At 39.0% G+C, this 20,854-nt stretch overlaps 2 protein-coding genes across 4 annotated transcripts in view; both read left to right on the top strand.

The window, feature by feature from the left end:
* si:dkey-77f5.3 (uncharacterized protein LOC326903 homolog) overlaps positions 1-20,854 on the top strand; it is a 320,099-nt gene that overhangs the window by 76,675 nt on the left and 222,570 nt on the right. The gene's annotated exons all lie outside the window — the stretch shown is intronic.
* On the top strand, positions 1,363-12,430 carry mfsd1 (major facilitator superfamily domain containing 1). Of its 3 annotated transcripts, XM_052575762.1 has the most exons (17): positions 1,363-1,548; positions 1,828-1,880; positions 2,056-2,168; positions 2,315-2,357; positions 2,854-2,921; positions 2,995-3,103; positions 4,235-4,337; positions 4,907-5,005; positions 5,091-5,202; positions 5,308-5,364; positions 6,749-6,905; positions 6,992-7,089; positions 7,167-7,279; positions 9,293-9,340; positions 9,415-9,466; positions 11,940-12,051; positions 12,123-12,251. In XM_052575762.1, the coding sequence occupies exons 1-17, from the start codon at positions 1,401-1,403 to the stop codon at positions 12,168-12,170; spliced, it is 1,533 nt and encodes a 510-aa protein (XP_052431722.1). In that variant the 5' UTR covers positions 1,363-1,400; the 3' UTR covers positions 12,171-12,251. The 3 variants fall into 3 exon arrangements, with proteins under 3 accessions (XP_052431722.1, XP_052431721.1, XP_052431723.1); XM_052575761.1 differs by having other exon boundaries at positions 11,940-12,430; XM_052575763.1 differs by lacking the exons at positions 11,940-12,051; positions 12,123-12,251 and adding an exon at positions 10,026-11,903 and having other exon boundaries at positions 1,364-1,548.

Below are 20,854 nucleotides of genomic sequence, written 5' to 3'. Positions count from 1 at the left end.
TTTATTTTGGGTGAACTATCCCTTTAAAGATTTACTTTTTGTTTTCCACCATAATAAAAAAAAATAGATTTGACTTAATTTATTTAATATTTTATTAAACTAAGAATGCATTTTTGTTCTCCACTTTGATAATTGTTGCACTAGCTAGATGTTTTTGTTATCTTAGCCACTGCATTGGTTTGTACTCCCTTTAAAACCTTTGCATATTTGCCTGAGAATACATTTTATGCAATTTAATTCACTTTGCATTGGCAAGATTAAACAATTATTATTATTATTATTATTATTATTATTATTATTATTATTATTAGCACATTTACTTTTACTTAGTACCTGCATTTTTGCTTGAGTATCACATCACTCTTTATCATATCTAATGTTCTGCTTGAGCACCGCACAATATGATATGATACATTATGATGTATTTGCTTTTGACAACCATTTGTGAGGTGAAGTCTTGTATTATTCCTTAATCAACAGAAAAACAAGAGCACAAACACAGGATTGCTGTCTTCATATGAGCCAGATTACAACTATCTGATCATTATTATCATGTATGGTATTCCTGATTCGAATTATTGCCAGAGATCCAGATGTGTTGTTTTACTGCATCCTTTGCACATTGTAAGTTATACACTTTGAGTACTTCTGTCTTCTTTGAAAGGCTTGTCATTTGAATGCTTTGGTTATTTTTATGAGTGCACTAAAGCTGACACTCTGATATAATTTTTTCAGCGCTTAGCAATGATCAACAATGATCAAATATCTACAGTCGCTGATATTAATGTCTCATTATTCGTATAACCTTACAGCAGAACCAGCAAATCAACCAAGCACACAGTCGACTATCTCTCGTAAAGCTAAATCCTAATACTAAATCATCTTTTCCGCAGATTTAGCATTTAAAGGTACGAGTCATTCTAGTGAACCGGTTCGTCATAAACGGCTCGCTCTCTCGGAGGAAGTTCCTGATAGATTCGTTCTAGAGAATCGGTTTGAATGTCTGATTCATTCGAGTGAATCACTTCGTGCGGACGGTTCTTATAAATTACAAACCGATTACACGATCCATCCCCTAGTTCTTCATTTAACAATGTAAGCTGTATGTACATGTTTTTTTTTTTTTTTTTTTTAGTTTTGATTTTGTCATCCTAAATATTCATTAATGAATAATGAATGAATTCTAAAACTCTCAAACTTAGTTTTTGAAGTAAGTTTTAAAATGAATAACAAGCTATTCCCTTTACCCTTTAGTGTAAATGTTTCATTTTAAGTTTTTTTTTTTTTTCTGAGTATTATTATTATTTTTCCTCTGCTATTTTTTTCCAGACGTGTGACCTTTTTCTTCTCCTGATCACGTGACGCGCCGCAGATCTGTCACATGACCGCGGGCAGTGAACATGGCAGACCGTCGGGAGTATGAGGGTCTGCTGGATGATGAAGAAGATGATGATGAAGGCGTGTCTCCGCACCTGAGCCCGCTGTGTGACCCGACTCACCTGCTGCACCGGATCCTGGTCCTGGTCTTCATGTGCTTCCTGGGCTTCGGTAACGTTACCGTGTTCCTCACGAGTCACGGGACCAGCGCGATCATTCAGACACACCAGCACAGCGTTATATTCACGCAACAGATTAAACTTGTGCAAATATTAGCATTATATTCACATCAAAAGAGTAACTTACTGTGTTTTTACTGTGTTTTGTGAGTTTGGGCTCAGTGGTGTCAGATTTCAGTGAAAGTGAAACTTAACATATTGATTTACCATTGTGCTCTTTCTGTTTTCTTTTTCTGATCATTATCTGTTTTCTCGTTTTGTTGTATTTCAGGTAGCTACTTTTGTTATGATAACCCCGCAGCTCTCCAGACTCAAGTCATACAGGTGTGTGTGGATTCAGGTGCTGTCTGTCTCAGTGTATAATTTTGTGGTCTATTTCTACAAATACACCTGTGACACTGATGACTTCTTCTGTGCTCCTGGGACACATGTGCAGTGTGTTTGAATGTGATTGTTATCTGTGGTCTGATCTGATCTGGGTGTGTTTGGTGTGTCTCAGGATATGGGTCTGAACACAGCCTCGTTCATGCAGCTGTATGCGTGGTACTCATGGCCTAATGTTGTGCTGTGCTTCCTGGGGGGCTTTCTGCTGGACCGGGTGTTTGGCATCAGGTGGGTCCAGTTCAACACACACTTTTGATCACATATACAGTACGTGACTGCACTGCTGTTCTCCAGCCTCGACTCTATCACAGCACATGTTTGCTTTAGTAAAGTGTGTTCACTGAGCTGATTACACATGCTTCTGTTCTTTCTAGGCTGGGGACGATCATCTTCTCATTGTTTGTGTTATTAGGGCAGGTAGGTTACTACACACCGCAGTGTAATCAGTGCTGTACAAGCTTGTTTCCTCCACAGGATGATAATTGAAAAAAAAAAGGTATTTGCAACTTTTTTTGTAGTGATTCTCTCTTTTTTTTTTTTTTTGAGTCGTGACAGTCGCAATTCCTTGTTTTATTTTATAAATGAGATATAAACTAGAAATTGCGAGTAAAAAAGTCAGAATTGTGTAATCTATACTTTAAATTTAGAAAAAAAAAAAAATATATATATAGCTTATACAAGGGAAAAAAGTAAACACAGACTGTAAAACTGTAAACTCAGAATTGCAAGTAAAAAAAAAATTCCTTGGTGGATAAAAAAAAAAAATTATGATTGCAAAATGTGAACTGTTAATTTGTAAATTTAAATAAAAAAAAAACTCTTTCTTATGTTTTATTCTGTGTTGGGAACAAGCTTCCTTCCAGTGGTAATAATTGATCAGTATGGCTGTGTATGATCATGACTTGTTTCCCAGATCATATTTGCTGCTGGAGCTCTGGCTAATCACTTCTGGCTGATGAATTTGGGCCGCTTCGTGTTTGGGTGAGCAGCGTCCTGTGTTTTAAATGCATTTAGTATTTCTCTGTCTGTGTGTAAACATGCGTGATCTGTTCAGCATCGGCGGAGAGTCGCTGGCTGTGGCTCAGAACACGTATGCAGTGAACTGGTTCAAAGGAAAAGAGCTCAATCTGGTGTTCGGCCTGCAGCTCAGCATGGCCAGAGTGGTAAGTGTGTGTGTGTGTTTGTGTGTGTGATGATAGAGGACATGACAGTCACATGGGAGCTGTAAAGACTGCCTTCGTCACCTGTTCAGACCACTTTTGAAAATCTGATTTAAGGAGATGATCTGAATGTTGATGTGTGATGTGAACTCAGTCATATTGACTGTAGAGTCACTGTCATTAATGTGAAGATTCATTCTTCTGTCCAAAAATGACCATTGATGTACAATGCTGGGAGAAAAGAGATCATTCACTGTCCATAAAACTGCATCTGATGTCATAAAATATACTGCAGTTCAAAGGTTTGGGCTTGGTTAGACGATTTAAATGTTTTTGAAAGAAGTCTCTTCTGTTCATCAAGGCTGCATTTATTTGAACAAAAATAAAGCAGACTTCATACAAGCTGCTTAAAGTACTTGAATTTTTAAAAGACCGTTTATGAAAATAGTGTTAATTTTTGTTTTTGATAAAGTGTTTGTTTTTGATAGTGTTATCCCACTAGATTTATAGCGTAAACCTAAGGAGAATATTTCTTTATGCAATTTGTTGTACATCATGATTTCAATATAAATGTTTAAACAATTGCACTGTATTTGATATAATACTTAATGCACAAGTCAGATATGTTCATATTATGAAAAAAAAATCAGATTACTCGCTTGTCAAAGTAATCAGAAGATCACTTGATTATCAAAATAATTGTTACTTACGGCTCTAGATTATTTAACTATGTTGTTTTGTGGAGCCCAGCATTTTGCTTTTTGTGATTAAAAGACCAATATTTTGGCATTGGAAATTTCTTAAAATAGTGTTTCAAATGTTGTCTCGTTCTAGTGAACCAAGTTTTATCTCGTGTCCATGAACGTGATGTAGCTCATGACTTTACAAGTGAATGATGAAGCGTTCACTCTTCAGGTTAATCTTATATTCATGAAATAAGGAAAGCGATACCTTTGGCGTAGTATCCTTTCATGTGTTAAAGTTGCCACAGTCGGTGTGCGCTTTATTTGTACCATTTTGTTTTATTAGTTTATTTATTACAATGTGAAAGGTTGTGAATGTGATCTCTGATTTTAGTCCTTGAAAATCAAAAAAATAATAGGAATAATTAGTGCGGATGCTCTGTGTGTTCAGGGCAGCACGGTCAACATGAACGTCATCGGTTGGGTTTACGGCCGCATCGAGGCCATGCTGGGCTCAACGGGACACACCACGCTCGGGATAACACTCATGATCGGTGAGAGCCCTTCAAGACTCCTTACAAACCTTCAGAGGATTTCCAAACAGTGTTATCTAACCCTAGAAATCAGCCAGATCCATAAACAAAAATCCTAGAAATACCTTGAAGTCTTTCCTCATTGGACATACATGTCTCTAGATGCTTGCAAGCTAGAAGTTGTTGTTTGTGAGTTCAGTGTCTGTAAACCGATCTTCATGCAGTGCTCAGTCTCTACATTCGGTATCTTTTCTGGTTTTGAGCTCGTTTGAGTATGTTTTTGTGACGTGAGATGTTTCCTGCTCTGATGTGCTTCTCGACGGCTCGTGTTTCACTTCTGCTTTCCTTTGCCTGGTTCTGTCTTTCGGAGTCTTTTGTGAACTAAATCACTGAATGTTTCTGTTCCTCTCTGGTGTGTCAGCTCATATTTCAGCTTTAATGTCAGATAAGCATGTTTTTAACCCGGATGGAGGCCTGCGTGCTGAAACCCGTTCCTGTGATATTCCTGAATATAAGTTACGAGGGTTTTTTTATCATTTGAATCGTGCCGTGACAGAGATACGGAGTTAAGTCTGTCTGGTGTTTCTCAGCGGCGTCCACCTGTCTGTTCTCCCTCATTTGTGCTCTGATCCTGGGCTTCCTGGACAGAAGAGCAGAGAAGATCCTCAAGAAGGAGCAGGGAAAAACCGGTGAGATGATCCAGAGCAGATGTTTATGTGTCTGGCTGCCATCTGTCCCGTCAAACACTGTTTTACAGAAGTGTGTGTGATGTAGGGGAAGTCATCAAGCTGACGGATGTTAAGGACTTTCCCGTCTCTCTCTGGCTCATCTTCATCATCTGTGTGGCCTATTACGTGGCCATCTTCCCATTCATTGGACTGGGCCAGTGAGTTTCTGTCCTGTTCATATTGAAAATCAGCTGGAGAACATATGAATTTGAAGGAGTGAGAGTGTATGAGTTTAAATCATGTTTGCATTTCTCCACACACAGAGTTTTCTTCATCGAGAAGTTCGCCTTCACTACCGTCCAGGCCAGAGCCATCAACAGGTACACACACACACACACACACACACACGCTCTTGAGTCTATGGAAGCCCATAGAACCGCTGGCGGGAAAGTTGTGAAATTTGGCACACTGATAGAGGACAGTGAGAAAAGTCACCATAGCAAATTTGGAGTCTGTAACTCAAAGTCTCTAGCGCCACCACTTGTCCTAATTTCCACTCATGTTTATGCTTATATCTTTTGGACTATATGGCACAGAAGGATCACAAGGTTGAGTTTTTTCACTATTTTTAGATTTTTAAAAACCTAAAAAATTGGCTCAGATCATCTTCAGACCATGTGACACACATTTAGGAGTCGCAATCACATTTAAATACAGCAGTGAATTCTAACTGAGAGATCTGTACAACACTAAGGAGCTACAGGCTGCCACATAGAAACTATAATAATGATGTACATTAAATGGCATGGAATGACAACATTAAAGCAGGTGAAGCTGCAAGCGCATAACTCTGCATGCACTGAGCGATGTTTGCTTGAATATTTCATGACCTAATTGATAAAACAACACGACTTTAACTTCCATAAGAAGCATGAGATTTTTATTACACTACTGTTCAATTTAATACAGAAATATAATCATCATATACTTAAATTCATCAAGGACGTAAAAAGACATTTACAATGGTTATGTTTCCTTCACTCCGTTTTAATGCATATTTTGAAGTATTGCATCGGAAACGAGTGATGGAAATGACTAATTTAGAATAAAAAAGTTTTTTATGCTTGTTTTGTCTGCTCGTTATTAGGTGCAAGTAATTTATTATAAATGAAAATGATTATATTCAGTGGCTTCTGCTGCTTTTCTTAGTTATATTAAGTGCCAGTTTATCAGGAAGTGATGATTTTGTTCTCTTTGTCTCGTTGGACGGAAACGGTGCTTGTTCGCAAATGTTTTATGAGATATTCCAGTTTGCGCACGTTAAATTCACAACTTTGGATGGAAACCAGGCTAATGTTTCAAAAGATTTCTATTTCAAATAAATGCTGCCCTTTTGAACTCTATTCATCTGTGTATCCTGAAAAATAAAATGCATCACGGTTTCCACAAAACTGTGTTCAACACTGATAATAATCAGAAATGTTTCTTGAGCAGTAAATCATCAGATTTCTGAAGATCATGTGACACTGAAGACTGGAGGAATGATGCTGAAAATACAGCGGAGCATCACAGAAATACATTACACTTTAACACAGATTCACACAGAAAACAGCTGTTTTTAATTTTAATAATATTTCACTATTTTACTGTGTTTTTGATCGCATAATTACAAGAAGAGATCTTTAAAGTAACCTTTCCTCCCAGTGAGTGTAAGTGCATTAAAGAGCAGGTTTGCTGCGTTTGCCCTGTGTGTGTGTGTTGCAGTATCGTGTACATCATCTCGGCCCCGGCGTCCCCTCTGCTGGGGTTCGTGGTGGATCGGATCGGCAGGAACGTCTTGTGGGTTATGCTGGCCGTAATCACTACGCTCCTCTCTCACATGATGCTGGCCTTCACCTTCTGGAACCCTTGGATCGCAATGGTAACCGCCATACTCTCGACCAATCAGCTGCGAGAGCCGGTGTGACAGTAAATAAAGGTGTGTGTGTGTGTGTGTGTGTGTGTCAGTGTCTGTTAGGTCTGTCGTATTCGCTGCTGGCCTGTGCTCTGTGGCCCATGGTGGCGTTCGTGGTGCCAGAGCATCAGCTGGGAACCGCGTATGGATTGTAAGTGTCGTCCGTCAGTCTCCTGATGATGCTGCACATGTGTCGCTCCAGTAATAACGCTCTGATGTGTTGTACAGTATGCAGTCCATACAGAACCTGGGCCTGGCGCTCATGTCCATGGCTGCGGGGAACATCTTAGACCTCAAAGGATACCTGTTCCTCGAGGTCTTCTTCATCGCCTGCCTGTGCTGTGAGTAAACACACCCATACACCACCAGTCAAGCGCTTTTGAGCGGTAAGATTCTTAAAGAAGGCTCTCCTGCTCACCAAACCTACATTTATTTGATCCAAAATATAGCAAAAGCAGTTAATCTTTGATTTTTTTTACTATTTAAAATAACTGTTATCTATTTTGAAATGTAATTAATTCCTGTGATCAAAGATGATTTTTTTAGCATCATTACTCCAGTCACATGATCCTTCAGAAATCATTCTTAAATGCTGATTTGCTGCTTAAAAAAAAAAAAAACATTTATTAGGGGTCAAGCACTGAAGGTGTGTAAGCACCTATTGTATCCGCTGGCGTTCTTTTTGATCTTCTTCTGCTTCTTCTTTCTTCTTCCGCTCTTGAGTCTAAGGAATAACACATGGAAAACTTTGAAGAAAAGCATGCAAAAATGGTTATGAGGCTATATCTCCGCAACGGTTTGGTGTATTGAGACCAAATTTGGTGTGTGTTATAAGGAGCATGACTTTAGACGGCCTGCAGTGTTTCAGCGCTGTGCCACCTAGTGGTCAGGAGATATGAAAAATGCTAATGTTTTTGCTTATAACTTCTGAATGCTTTGGCCAAAAATAGATCGGGTGTATCATTTTACCATGCCAGCCATTTTAGACATCAGCCATTTTGGATTTTGTAGTAAAATGCTATATTTTACGAACGCAATGATGGAGACAGTGCCACCTTGTGGTCAAAAGTTATAATGAATTTCAAATAAATGCTAATAGCTTTCTGTGAATTTTTTATTATTGTAATGAGACTTTTATTAAAGCTGCAGTAGGTAACTTTTGACGCTCTAGCGGTTAATAAACAGAACTGCTTGCGTCTTGCGGAAGAACATCGTAGCCGGAACTACTTCTCTCTGTTTATGTCTCTGAAGAATCACAAAGGTACTGGGTTACTCCGCCGGGGTATCCCCGAAGCAATCTAAAATAGTCTGAATATAAACACTTATTATAGGTGCACCCTAGTGATTCAGGACAAGCTAAGAACACGGTTTGGAAAATGGATTCATGGTGTAATCGCTTATTATATACATTTTGTATACTTTGAATACAAACAAAGTTACGGACCGCAGCTCTGATTGGTTGATTCTCTTACCACTCAACAACCAATCAGAGCTGTGGTCTGTAACTTTGTTTGTGTTCAAAATGTGGAAAAATTAGAACAGTGATACCAGTGCTGCCATCGTCAGCCAAACTTCCTGTCCACCAATTTGATTTTCTTTAAAAAACTAGTTTTTCAAACTCCTCCTAGATGGTTGGTCCGATTTTCACCAGAATCGAATCATATCATCTTCAAACCATGCCAACAAAATGTTATGGATTTTGTGTTGATAGACAAATTTTTTTTTGCATACCACAGCAAAATGACTCTTGAGGCTGTGTCTCTGCAATGCTTTACAAGCCACATCGATTTGATAACAGCGCCACCTATTGGTCAAACGTGATAATCCAATGAATCATTGCCCCGTAATTACTGCTTGCAGCTATATTTATTATTATTATTTTGTTGAAAACAGCCAAGTTGAATTTATATGAATAGAAAGTTCATAAAAACACCATTTAGCTGAATGTCTTTTATAAAATGTATCTGAAATATGTCTTTTATGACATTGTTAATGTCTTTATCATCGGTTTTGATCAATTTAAAACATCCTTGCTAACTTCTGCATTAAATTAAGATGAAGTTTGGTTCTATGCCAGAAACACAAACTATCGATGATGCTTACAAGAATGCTTCCTAAAGTACAAACAGAAGTAGCATCAGGCCACATTCGAACTTATGTACATTAACTTCTCATATTTTTGCTTAAAACTCACTTTAAACCATCATTGAGTGCTTGTAATAACTTCCGACTGTGATCTGTAGTTGATTTTGATTCTGTAAGAAGCAGACGAGCACTCTTTGTATGTTTAATAACACTTGGATGTGGACACTTGGTGATGTGATGTTGTGTGTGTGTGTGTGTGTGTGTTTCAGTGGCTCTGCTGGCAGTGGTTCTGCTGTATCTGTATAATTCTTACAAAGGTAAGACAGTGTTCACTCCAGATAATGTGAGCCTGTAATGAGCTGTTCCTCACGTTTCCTTCTTCTGTTTTCAGAGGGAGAGCTGAACCTGTCGGCCTCGGAACGAACCAGCCGAATGAAGTCTGAGTGAGTCGATACAACACACATCTCATACAGCGGCACTAAAACACTGAAAATATCACTGGCAAAATCAAGCATTTATTGGACATTTCAATAGTTGAAAGGGTCATGAACTGAGAAACAAAAATTCCCTTGACCTTTTGACATATAAGTGGGCACTCTTAAGCCCCGCCCACCAATTATGCAGTACCACACGTTTAGCCCCGCCTACTAATTCTACATCACTGCATGTTTAGCCCCGCCCACTATTCTACAGTACTGCATATTTAGCTCCGCCCACTATTCTACAGTACTGCATATTTAGCCCCGCCCACTATTCTACAGTACTGCATATTTAGCCCCGCCCACTATTTTACAGTACTGCATATTTAGCTCCGCCCACTATTTTACAGTACTGCATATTTAGCTCCGCCCACTATTCTACATCACTGCATATTTAGCTCCGTAGCTGTAATTAGGCGGTATTATGCTAATTAATCCGAAGTGTCCGGAGCGTCTGTGAGTCCGGAGGAGAGGTCTGTTATATTCCCACAGGTTTGATGATGTCTCCTGTGCTGTGTTTCAGGTGAAGCACGTCTGATCTCCTTCACCTCGGGCCTTTCTGCACTGACCACTCTCTCTGACACGTCACCGAGCGCTTCAGACTACCCACAATCCTTCACTGAGCACCTCCCAACCCATGCACAGACATCTTCAGTCAGCTCCACATTATTTCCATTACAGTTAAACACATTTAAACCCGCATTCTTGCTCCTGTCATACAAAAAAAAAATATTAATTGAAAAATTTATATTTTATAATTTACTACTATAATTATTTAATTGTAGTATTTGTTTTACTAATATTTAATTGCCTTTTAATAACTGTAGTGTAATTTGTTATGACTAATAATGAAACTGTACCTACATTTTAATCACTATTATTGTAGTAGTGCATGGGTTAAATGTGTTTAATCATCTTGAAAATAATGTCACAATAATGTCCTAAAATAGGTCCTGAACCTGTATGAGTTCCTTTCTTCTGCTGAACGATAATCTCGTTATCCAACGTTACATTCTCTCTCTCTCTCTCTCTCTCTCTCTCTTACTCTCTATTGGTCTCTCTCTGTCTCTCTCTCTCTCTCTCTCTCTCTCACTCTCTCTCTCTGACTCTCTCTCTCTCTTACTCTCACTCTCTCTCTCTCTCTCTCTCTCTCTCTCTATATATACACACACACACACACCGTATATACACACTGTGACAGTCAGTGGCTTGAGTCAGTGTCTGGTGTCCATGTGTAATGTGCAGACAGAGGTGTGGATGAGTTTCAGCAAACAAAGAACACAGAGAGCACTTACAACAAGAAAATTACATAAACCAATGACTGACAAAAGAACCAAGAAAACAGGTTCTTATGTACTGTATCTTAGTATGAAACATCATACTATTCAATGAGCTTCTTGAGATGAGCAGAAATATCTTCAGGGTCCAGCCAAACCAAGTCAGATCTGCATTAGTTCAGTTCTCCGTGTGACGAGACGTCAGTCAGGGTTCATACTGTCTGTGGTCACTAATCAACAACTAGCTCTTGATTGGGGAGTATCTCTTCACAGATTCACTTAAATGATTTAAATGATTTGAGCTCCACTCTAAAAAATGCCTCATGCCTTAACTTTTTAATTGTTTTTAGTCAGTTTTAATAATTCTGGTTTGTTTTGAACATGTAACAATTTTCACTTAGAAATTGCTAGTAAATTTGACAAAATTAAGTATAGTCAAGTAACACATTGAATTAAACATTATTTTTTGAAGTAGACAGACTGGAATAGTGTTGTCTTCTAATTATTCTGGTATAACTTCAAAAACTCATTTTTTACAGTGCACTTCTCAAAAGACAATAAATATAGATTTTTTATTTAATTTCGTGTATGTATGCTTCTCAGTGCTTAGATTAGAATAGGGTTGTATGATCAAGATTGATTTTATGTGCACATGCATCATCTGAACCCTTTATTTTATTTTTTACTATATATGTTTAATATACATTTTTGTTTCCAATGTATGACTTAACCTTTTTTTTTTTTTTTTTGCAGTTATATTTAGACGTTACATTTTTTTTTTTTTTCAAATATAGTGGAATATGAACAGTAGCAAATTAGCTAATATTTTTGTTTCAAATCCAATTTTGGATGACATTCATATTTGTATTTGTCTTTTGTACTGTACACTCTCTATATACTCTTTCTTTGAGTGTGTAATGCTGTATTTGTAATGCAGCTGTATATTTGATACACATGTATAAAGTTGTCCTGTTTGTCTTCCGACCGCTGCAGTGCAGCGCGAGTCCAAACCAACACTATCATCTCTTCTCCTTCAGCTGGGTTATCTGAGTTACTCTGGTTTGATGTGTGTACTGTGGGGTTTGGGAGCTCACTGTGATAATAAAACATCAGATACACGGTTTTGTCTGTGTGTGAGCTGCGCTTGTGTTGTGTCTCAGGGATGCTCAGCGTTTGCGTGTCCCTCAGCCGTCTGTGGAGGATCACGATCATCTGAAGCCTCTGTCTCCGTTCGGTCTGCGGATCCGCTATCTGTCCAGACTGGGAGTGCAGGTATCACTGGACATCTCAAAGCGACTGATGGAGCTCGCGGTGGTCTCACACAGGTGTTGTTGTGTTGGCAGATGCCGGACCACAGGTCTTCACTGGCCTACAGGAGTGTCCTCAGATGAGCTGTGCTTCACGCTGTCCAGTAACGCTGCCAGAGACAAATGCATTTGTGTTAATAAACTTTTTGTGTGTGTGTGCATCTATTTGGATGTTTGTGTTTGATTGCAATCCAGCTAAAGTGCATGAGTCTGTAGATGCATTCAGCAGAGATGTGCACGGTCTTATCTGAGAGCGTCCTGATATAGATGCACACACTTCATGGTGTTATTGGTGTTTTCAATGCAGTCTCATGGCAATTCACTCACAGCTCTTTTACCTTTTGGTGAATTGGTGTCTTAATTCATATGAATTTAAACATCTTGTGTTTTTGTGTGAACTGCTCACACAGTTAAATTAGCAGTGGACCTTCATACTTGCTTTATATTCTAAATATAAAACAGGTTTTCATTTATACAGCGGGTTTTTTTTTTTTTTTTTTTTTGACACATCAGCATTTTCATCAGTAAGGGGATCTCTAAGTGGGCTATTGACACAAAATTTCCACCAGATGTAGCCATTAAGCGAAAAATTGAATTCATGCAAAGAAATCAGAACATTTAAGTATACAAGTTTTTAATATTTTGTTTTTCAAAAGACTGACATTTTAAGACAATGTACTATTGCTCAACACAACAAGAAGTCTATGCTCAAACCTGCTTGTGCTAGTTGGCTGCACTGTTTTTTCACTTAAACTTTCATTAAAACTTTAGAAAACTGTCCTGTTATTAATTAATAACTACAAAGGAACAAATGAGAAACACCGTATGAACCTCTAGAGGCTACTATTAACTATCAACTCCAAAACAAAGAATTATGAAGAAATAGCTTTCAATGCATTAGCTATTTATTAACTACTACTTTTATACATTGTAGAAGAATATTACCAAACTTCATAGTTTCACAATTAATGAGAATAATGCATTAATTCATTCTAAAGTGAAAACCATGGTAACCCACCACTAGTAATTACTCAAGGAGCCTATTTCCAAACCCTTCAGAAGAAATTAATTTTAACTAGTAGATTAGTGGTTAGCTAAAATGAAACGTTTCAGTGGAGTGCTGGTTACTGATTCATTAATCATCTTATTGTTAGTAGAATTTACTAGAATGTTAATATGTTTGTGACTTATGTGTCTGTCTGTTCATTAATAGTAAAGTATTAACAGATAACACACACATATGTGTGTGTGTGTGTGTGTGTGTGTTATCAATTTTATTTATTTATTTTTTTTTTTTTGATGAAAGAGATTAGAGATGTCATCTTGTGTAAACTGTAAAGTAAAGTATTAGTATTTCTGTTGCAAAACTCACTCGTGCACTTGTATATGCAGATGTGAGAGAGCAGAGCTGGGGGCAGGGCTTTGTTACAAATTAAAATATTTTATTGATCGATGACTGACCAATGAACAAAGCCAGCCATTGCAACTTGCCAAGAAAGAATTTGTGTTTTATGCACATGTATCAGTTATTTGTAAAACACTGCAAACTATTTTCACTGAATATCCTTAGCTTTTACAGGATTTTAAGACGCTGCATTCATTTTGTCATCCAAGTATTATATGGTAGACAAATAATGCAATATATTTCATATGTATATCCCACTGCATATTGCAGAGTAAACTCGCTGTACCAGAGCAGCTGAGAAACAGTTGTGACATGCTCTGAACTCACCGCCACGTGGTCACATGGTCACATGGTTCATGGAGCTATAGAGCATCACAGTCTCGCCCACAGCCCGAGAGAGCTTTGGTGCCGGAAGTAAATTTCCCATTCATTTCTCCCATTGACTTTCTGAAAAAATCCGTATCTAAAGAGTTTTAGAGCATGTGTGAGGATAACCAGCTACGGCTGAATTCAAAATCCAAAAAAAGTCAAAGGTACAAGACTGTGTACATATTTTAATTTCTAGCGAAGGAACTACTCATCCCATAAACCACCGCACCTCACTGAATTCGACTGAAGCCACAACCGCGAACTAGCCTTTTGAGCAATTTCCAAATCTGAATTTTATTTTATATAGTGAATGTGCAGTAATAGCAGTTCTTTCAGTATTAATCTTGTAAATAATTAGTGTTTTATTTAGGAATTGTGTAATGATTTTTATATTTATCATTGTGTATTTTATATATTGTGTGCGTGTGTGAAAGAGGTTAACAATAACGTCAGCAACATGGTGCAGTGCTGTGTACCTGACTGCAATCGTCGCCAACACACTTCATTGCCATTAAACAAATGTTCAGTAAATGCACAAAAAAGGTATGCCTAGGCTAAATATTGTTTTGACAGTGCCATCATAAAATGCTTGATATGACTCATACCATATGAAGGCTAAAGTGGACAATAATGATAACTAACGTTACCAACTCAACACTCAGACACGCTACACTCAACTACATGTACATGACCCGATCTGAAGTGGTTTTCACCCCTTTGAACACTTTTGTTTTCCTCCTTGAAAAAAGCCATCATGGCAGCCAAGGAGATCATGATTGCACTGATAAGTCTACCGTGCAAAAACGCAACACAGGTTTTTTAAATTTTTTTTTATTAATGGTCTTCACAGACCTTCGAGGGGTTTAACCAGATGGTTACACGAGTTCCACCAATCAGATGCATCACTGTGGGATTGTGGGATTGTTCAGGATTGTGGTTAATGAAGTACTTATCCAAGACATTGCGAATAAAAGCATTTATCTCAAAACAAGGTTCACAAGTTCACACTTACCTATAATTAGCTGAGGTATGGTATGCGTATTTGGCGTGCTGTCCAGGGAAGGGCTCCGAGCTCGGGAATGGCCCAAACCTAGAATACCCCCCCTTCCCCGTCTAATTATAAAGTTAACTCGAGTGAGGTGATGGGGTGGAGGAGGGATGCTGATTAACCGTCAATGGTTAGTTTAGTATAGAACGCATAGCCAGGTTTTTTTTTTATTTTAATAAATGAAAAGAGAAAAGTGAAAGAAAAGGAAAAGTGCTGGTATTAGTTGGTTAAGTGCAAGCGAAAAAGATGAGTCTTTAGATGTTTCTTGAAAATGAGTACAGACACAGCTGTACGAATTAAGATTGGGAGGTCATGCCACCAGCTGGGCACAGTCCAGGAAAAGGTCCGTGAGAGTGAACACGGACACCTTAACACCTACTCATGCCCGGTAAAAGAGTCAGCCCGGTAGTAAACTTGAGGCTACTATCGGGTGGGATCTCCGCTGGGAAGTACTCATCTACATCATCGACCCTCCTTCCTGTGAAACTGCGGTGGAGGAATCAATATCACGAATGTCACGCCCTTCTGGACTCCGGGGCCGGATGTAATTTCATTGATTCTTCACTTGCACATCACTTGAACATTCCTGTCCTTCCTGTGTCTCTCCCCATCCATGTCACCGCACTCAACGGCCAGGAACTGCCTCATGTCACTCACCATACCGAACCCATCACACTGCTAATGTCTGGAAACCATCACGAAACCATTTCCTTTTTTTTAATAGATTCCCCTGTTGCTCCCATTGTGTTAGGTCACCCCTGGTTAACCAAACATAATCCACGAGTGGAATGGGGTTCTAACACTGTCACATTGTGGAGTGAAAGTTGTCATGAGTCTTGTCTGGTTTCTGTCTTTCAGAAGGAGAATATGGTTTTGCCAAACGTGTCCGAAGAGTATCTGGACCTGAAGGAAGTGTTCAGTAAGTCCCGTGCTGCTTCTCTTCCTCCGCATCATCCCTACGACTGTGCTATAGATTTAGTGTCAGGTAAGTCTCCGCCTAAGGGCAAGTTATACTCTCATTCCTGAGAGGGAGGCCATGGAGAAATACATTTCTGATTCCTTAGCCTCTGCGTTCATCCGTCCTTCCTCTTCTCCAGTGGGGGCGGGATTCTTTTTTGTGGGTAAGAAGGATGGTTCCCTGCAACCTTGCATTGATTACCGAGAGCTGAATAACATCACGATAAAGAATATCTATCCTTTGCCGCTCATGTCTTCAGCTTTCGAGAGGTTGCAGGGAGCATCCATATTCACAAAACTGGATTTACGTAATGCTTATCATTTGGTCCGCATCAAGAAGGGGGATGAATGGAAAACCGCCTTTAATACCCCTAGAGGGCACTTTGAATACGGTGATGCCGTTCGGGCTCTCCAACTCGCCTGAGGTTTTCCAAGCACTCGTTAATGACGTGTTGAGAGATATAGAAATGCATATTCCATGCACAGTCTGTTCCCTTCCTAGGATATATCATCTCGTCCAAGGGAATACGTATGGACCCTGACAAGGTTAAGGCTGTGATATATTGGCCACCCCAGATTCCCGTAAGGCCCTACAGCGGTTTCTGGGGTTCGCCAATTTCTATCAGCGTTTCATTCGCAATTTCAGCCTACTAGCCTCACCTCTGACAACCTTGACCTCCCCCAGTACTCCGTTCAGATGGTCGGATGCAGCTGAGGCTGCGTTTGCTAACCTCAAGAGCCGCTTCGTTTCGGCTCCCATCCTTGTGGCCCCTGATCCCACACGGCAGTTCGTGGTGGAGGTCGATGCGTCAGAGGTGGGGGTAGGAGCAGTGTTGTCCCAACGTGCTGCTTCGGATGATAAGGTACATCCTTGCACGTTTTTCTCTCATCGACTATCTCCTGCTGAACGTAATTATGACATTGGCAATAGAGAGTTGTTGGCCGTCAAATTAGCATTAGAGGAGTGGCGTCCCTGGCTGGAAGGTTCAGAGGTTCCTTTTATTGTTTGGACCGATCATAAGAATTTAGAGTACATTAGAACTGCCAAAAGACTTAATTCCAGGCAGGCTCGATGGGCACTTTTTTATTTTACCTGAGAAGTTAGTGGTCTCAGCACTCATATGGGAGGTTGAGTCGAAGGTCAAGATGGCCTTACAAGGGGTAACGCCTCCGTCCGGTTGTCCACTGAACCATTTATTTGTGCCAGAGGAGTTAAGGTCCGACGTTGTCCAGTGGGGTCAATGGTCTAATGTAGCTTGTCACTAATGGGGAAAAGTAGAACTAATGGGTTGGTTAGACAACGATTCTTGTGGCCACGTATGGCTCGTGATGTCCGCAATTTTGTTTTGGCTTGCTCAGTTTGCACCAGTGGTAAGTCATCTAACCAACCTCCTGATGGGCTTCTTCAACCGCTGTCTGTCCCTTCGAGACCCTGGTCCCACATCGCTCTAGATTTTGTAACCGCCCTCCCGCCCTCTAATGGCATGACGGTCGTTTTGACCGTAGTGGACCGGTTCTCGAAGGTGGCACAGTTCATTCTCTTGCCCAAATTACAAGGAGACAGCGGTCACTGTCCTAGATCACGTCTTTCGGCTTAGGGTTAGGGTTAGGGTGGTTTCTGACAGGGGATCTCATTTCATATCCAAATTTTGGAAAGAGTTTTGCAAATTGTTAGGAGCATCAGTCAGTGGATTTTAATAGGGTGGGTTACAGTAATGGCATGTGATTCAAATGAACCAGTACCTGTAGGTGATGACTGAAGATCAAATTTCCATTCTTTTTATATAAGGAGACCCGTTCCTCCACCCCTCCCAGTGGTACGAGGAGTGTGGGAACAAGTGAAGTTAGTGGAGAGGGCTGCAGGGGTGGCAGTATCTTCAGGTTTGATTTTACACGAGTAGGATTCCCACGAAGGCTGCCGCGACCGCTGCCGCAGTGAAACCTACCGGTTTTGTATTTGCCTGATTACCTGTGATTGAAGTCAGCTGGCCACGTCTCACTATTTAGCAGATCGAAACTGGGCAGTCCCGCGTTAGGCAAATGCAAAACCAAGTGCCACTTTCAGCACGTATTTACCAGGGTAAGACACACACAATTTAAACCAAAAAAGTTTCCTAGCAATGACGACTACACAGTAGTCTAATGAGAAAACGACACAAAACACTCTCAAGCTGCTGTCCTTCTCTGTTGCTCGACTGTTTCTTCAACACATAATGTACATCCATTGCCCATGGATTACTAAGTTGACTATGCTTTACAATACCATTTTATTCTGGGGAATGAAACAGTATTATGTTAAATGTGACCAAACACCTTAAATGTAACTTTTAACAAATAAAATAACTGTACTACATTTTAGCTCAGTTGTGTTTAGTTAATTTGAAGAGATTTTGGTACTAAACAATATGAACAAAAATTATGATACATGAATGACCATTTAAAATATAACATTTTCTGATATGTTTATTATTAATATTACAATTAATGTAGTATTTAAGGTTAAAATAGAGAAAATTGTTTAACCACTAGATGGCCTTATGGATGTTTAATAAATACATGTATTTAGCTCTAGTCTAGTTGCTCAAAACAGTATTGCTGGTCATAACCATTTTTAGGTTTTGATTTTTAATGTACATTTAGACATTATCAAACACTCGATTTTATATATATATATATATATATATATATATATATATATATATATATATATATATATATATATATATATATATATATATATAATGTTGCATTTAAAAAGGTTCAGTACTTAGAACACAAAAATAATAAAAACAACAGAGTTATGTCGTAACTCTGGTATAGTGATATGCAGTGGGATATACATATGAAATATGTTGCATTATTTGTCTACCATATAATACCTGAATGACCAGATGAATCTAGTGTCTTAAAATTCTGTTAAAGCTAAGGCTATTTGGTGAAAATAGTTTGCAGTTTATTTTTACAAATAAGTGATACAAATGCATAAAACACAAATTTCTTTTTTGGCAAGTCATGATGGCTGACGTTGTTCATTGGTCAGGCATCGACCAATAAGATTTCTTCATTCATACCAAAGCCCCGCCCCCAGCTCTGCCCTCTATCAAATGCACAAGTGAGTTTTGTAACAGGAATACTGCAATAGTCAGAGCGCTAGGATTTGAACTTGTACTCCAGATCTGAGAGGTTGTAAGTTGTGCAGCAAATGTAAATATGTCGTAAAGATTTGTGTATGTCATTTTTGTTGTGTTCTCACACAAGTGTTGTTTGATAATGCATTAAACACAACTCTTTTTTTTTCTTTTATGTGAATGTCATTCTACACATTTGTAACTATTCATCTCCACGGGTGTTTTGATCATTGTCAGTGTGTGCAAATTGAAAGATTCAGCTTTTTACATCGGAGCTGCCTGTGAGTGATTTAAAAAAAAAAAAAGAGAGAGTTAATATGACAAGTTCTCATTAAGATCAACAAGCGAGTTTTGCTACTGTTTTACCTTCATAGAAACATTTGTGACAACTAGCCCCGCTGCAGCGTGGTTGTGATTGATGCTGATGATGGAGTGTGACGCTGCGCGGACGCGACGATCTGATTGGCTGGACGCTCTTGCCGCGACGCTCTTGACGCGCTGTCCTGCAGCAGCGGCTCGGGGCAGACGCTCGCTCGCGGAGGTGATGCTGAAGACGCTCTCGGCTTCTCTCAGGTAAACCCGCTCTTCATCATCCCCATCCTCCTCCTCAGCTCAGTGTCCTGATGATGCGCGCTGTGTGATTGTTCGCGGTGGCGTCGGGATCGCGTCGCATGTGGAGCATGATTTGACCGCTGTCTTCTGTCTGCATGTGTTGATCTCGCTGGGAGGAGAAGCCGGGCTTTCTGGGCGGTGTTTGGGCAGGGAGCCGCTACAGTAACGAGCTGCATATCATCAGAACATGCTTATTATCAAGCTCAGGAAGTCATCGGAATAGTTTTATGTAGTTTAAGTGAGGTTGAGATTTTGGTAACCCTGTTACCAAATTTTGGACATTGTTAGATTTTCTTACTTGCTTTGAACGTCAAATAAACATAAAAAAACGTAAATTGACACCACCAGTGGTCAGTTTTTGAGCAGTAGGCTATGATTTTTTAAAGTCTCTTCTGCTCACAAAGCCTGCATTTATTTGATCCAAAATACAGCAAAAACTATTCGTAAATATTTGTACTATTTAAAATAGCGTATACTGTTTTGTATTTGAATATATTTTAAAGTGTAATTAATTCCTGTATTAGCTGTAGCTGTATTTTCGTCATCATTACTCCTTCAGAAATCATTCTAAAATTCTGATGTACGGCCCAAAAACATTTATTATTATTATTATTATTATTATTATTATTATTATTATGTTGAAAACAGATGAGTGGATTTTTTTTCAGGTTTCTTTAATTAATAGAAAGTTCAGAAGAACAGCATTTATTTGAAATACAACTCTTTTGTAACATTGTCTTTATCATCTCTTTTCAATCAATTTAAAGCATCCTTACTAAATAAAAAACATTCATTTCTATAATTTCTTTCTGTATATAAATAAATAAATATACGGACTCCAAGCTTTTGAATGGCAGAGATAATGTTACAAAAGCTTTTTATTTTAAATGAAGAAACCTAGTGAACGCTGTTGTTTAAATGTGTCGAACACAGTCGCTGTCGTTTGTCAGTTATGATTCTTCTAAGAGTTCAAATATTGCTAATTTCATGCATCCATACCAGGCAGAAATACACGGGAAAAAACAATATCCAAAATACGCTTCATGTGGGAAGATTGAGATAAGCTGAAATTAAAATGCATGATTTAACTGAATCCATCTGACTGCATCTTCTTTGTTTTTCTGAGTGAGTGGTAATGTATCTTACATCTTATATCTGATCTCACAGTAAACTGTCCCTCCAAAGCATCAGATCTGGACGCTGTGCTGTGACTGACAGCATCAGTTTTAATGCTTAATTATAGATATGA

This window comes from Carassius gibelio, chromosome B15 (assembly GCF_023724105.1).
Source record: "Carassius gibelio isolate Cgi1373 ecotype wild population from Czech Republic chromosome B15, carGib1.2-hapl.c, whole genome shotgun sequence".
NCBI lineage: Eukaryota > Metazoa > Chordata > Actinopteri > Cypriniformes > Cyprinidae > Carassius > Carassius gibelio.
The sequence above is the reverse complement of the archived record's forward strand: the minus strand, read 5'-3'. Positions and strand labels throughout refer to the sequence as shown.

What these genes read in the sequence shown, in the direction of transcription:
- mfsd1 (XM_052575761.1), top strand. Translation starts at nt 1,401, where the DNA reads ATGGCAGACCGTCGGGAGTATGAGGGTCTGCTGGATGATGAAGAAGAT. An exon ending in AGCTCAGCATGGCCAGAGTG is followed by an intron (nt 3,104 to 4,234) that starts GTAAGTGTGTGT and finishes CTGTGTGTTCAG; the next exon opens with GGCAGCACGGTCAACATGAA. An exon ending in CGGGATAACACTCATGATCG is followed by an intron (nt 4,338 to 4,906) that starts GTGAGAGCCCTT and finishes GGTGTTTCTCAG; the next exon opens with CGGCGTCCACCTGTCTGTTC.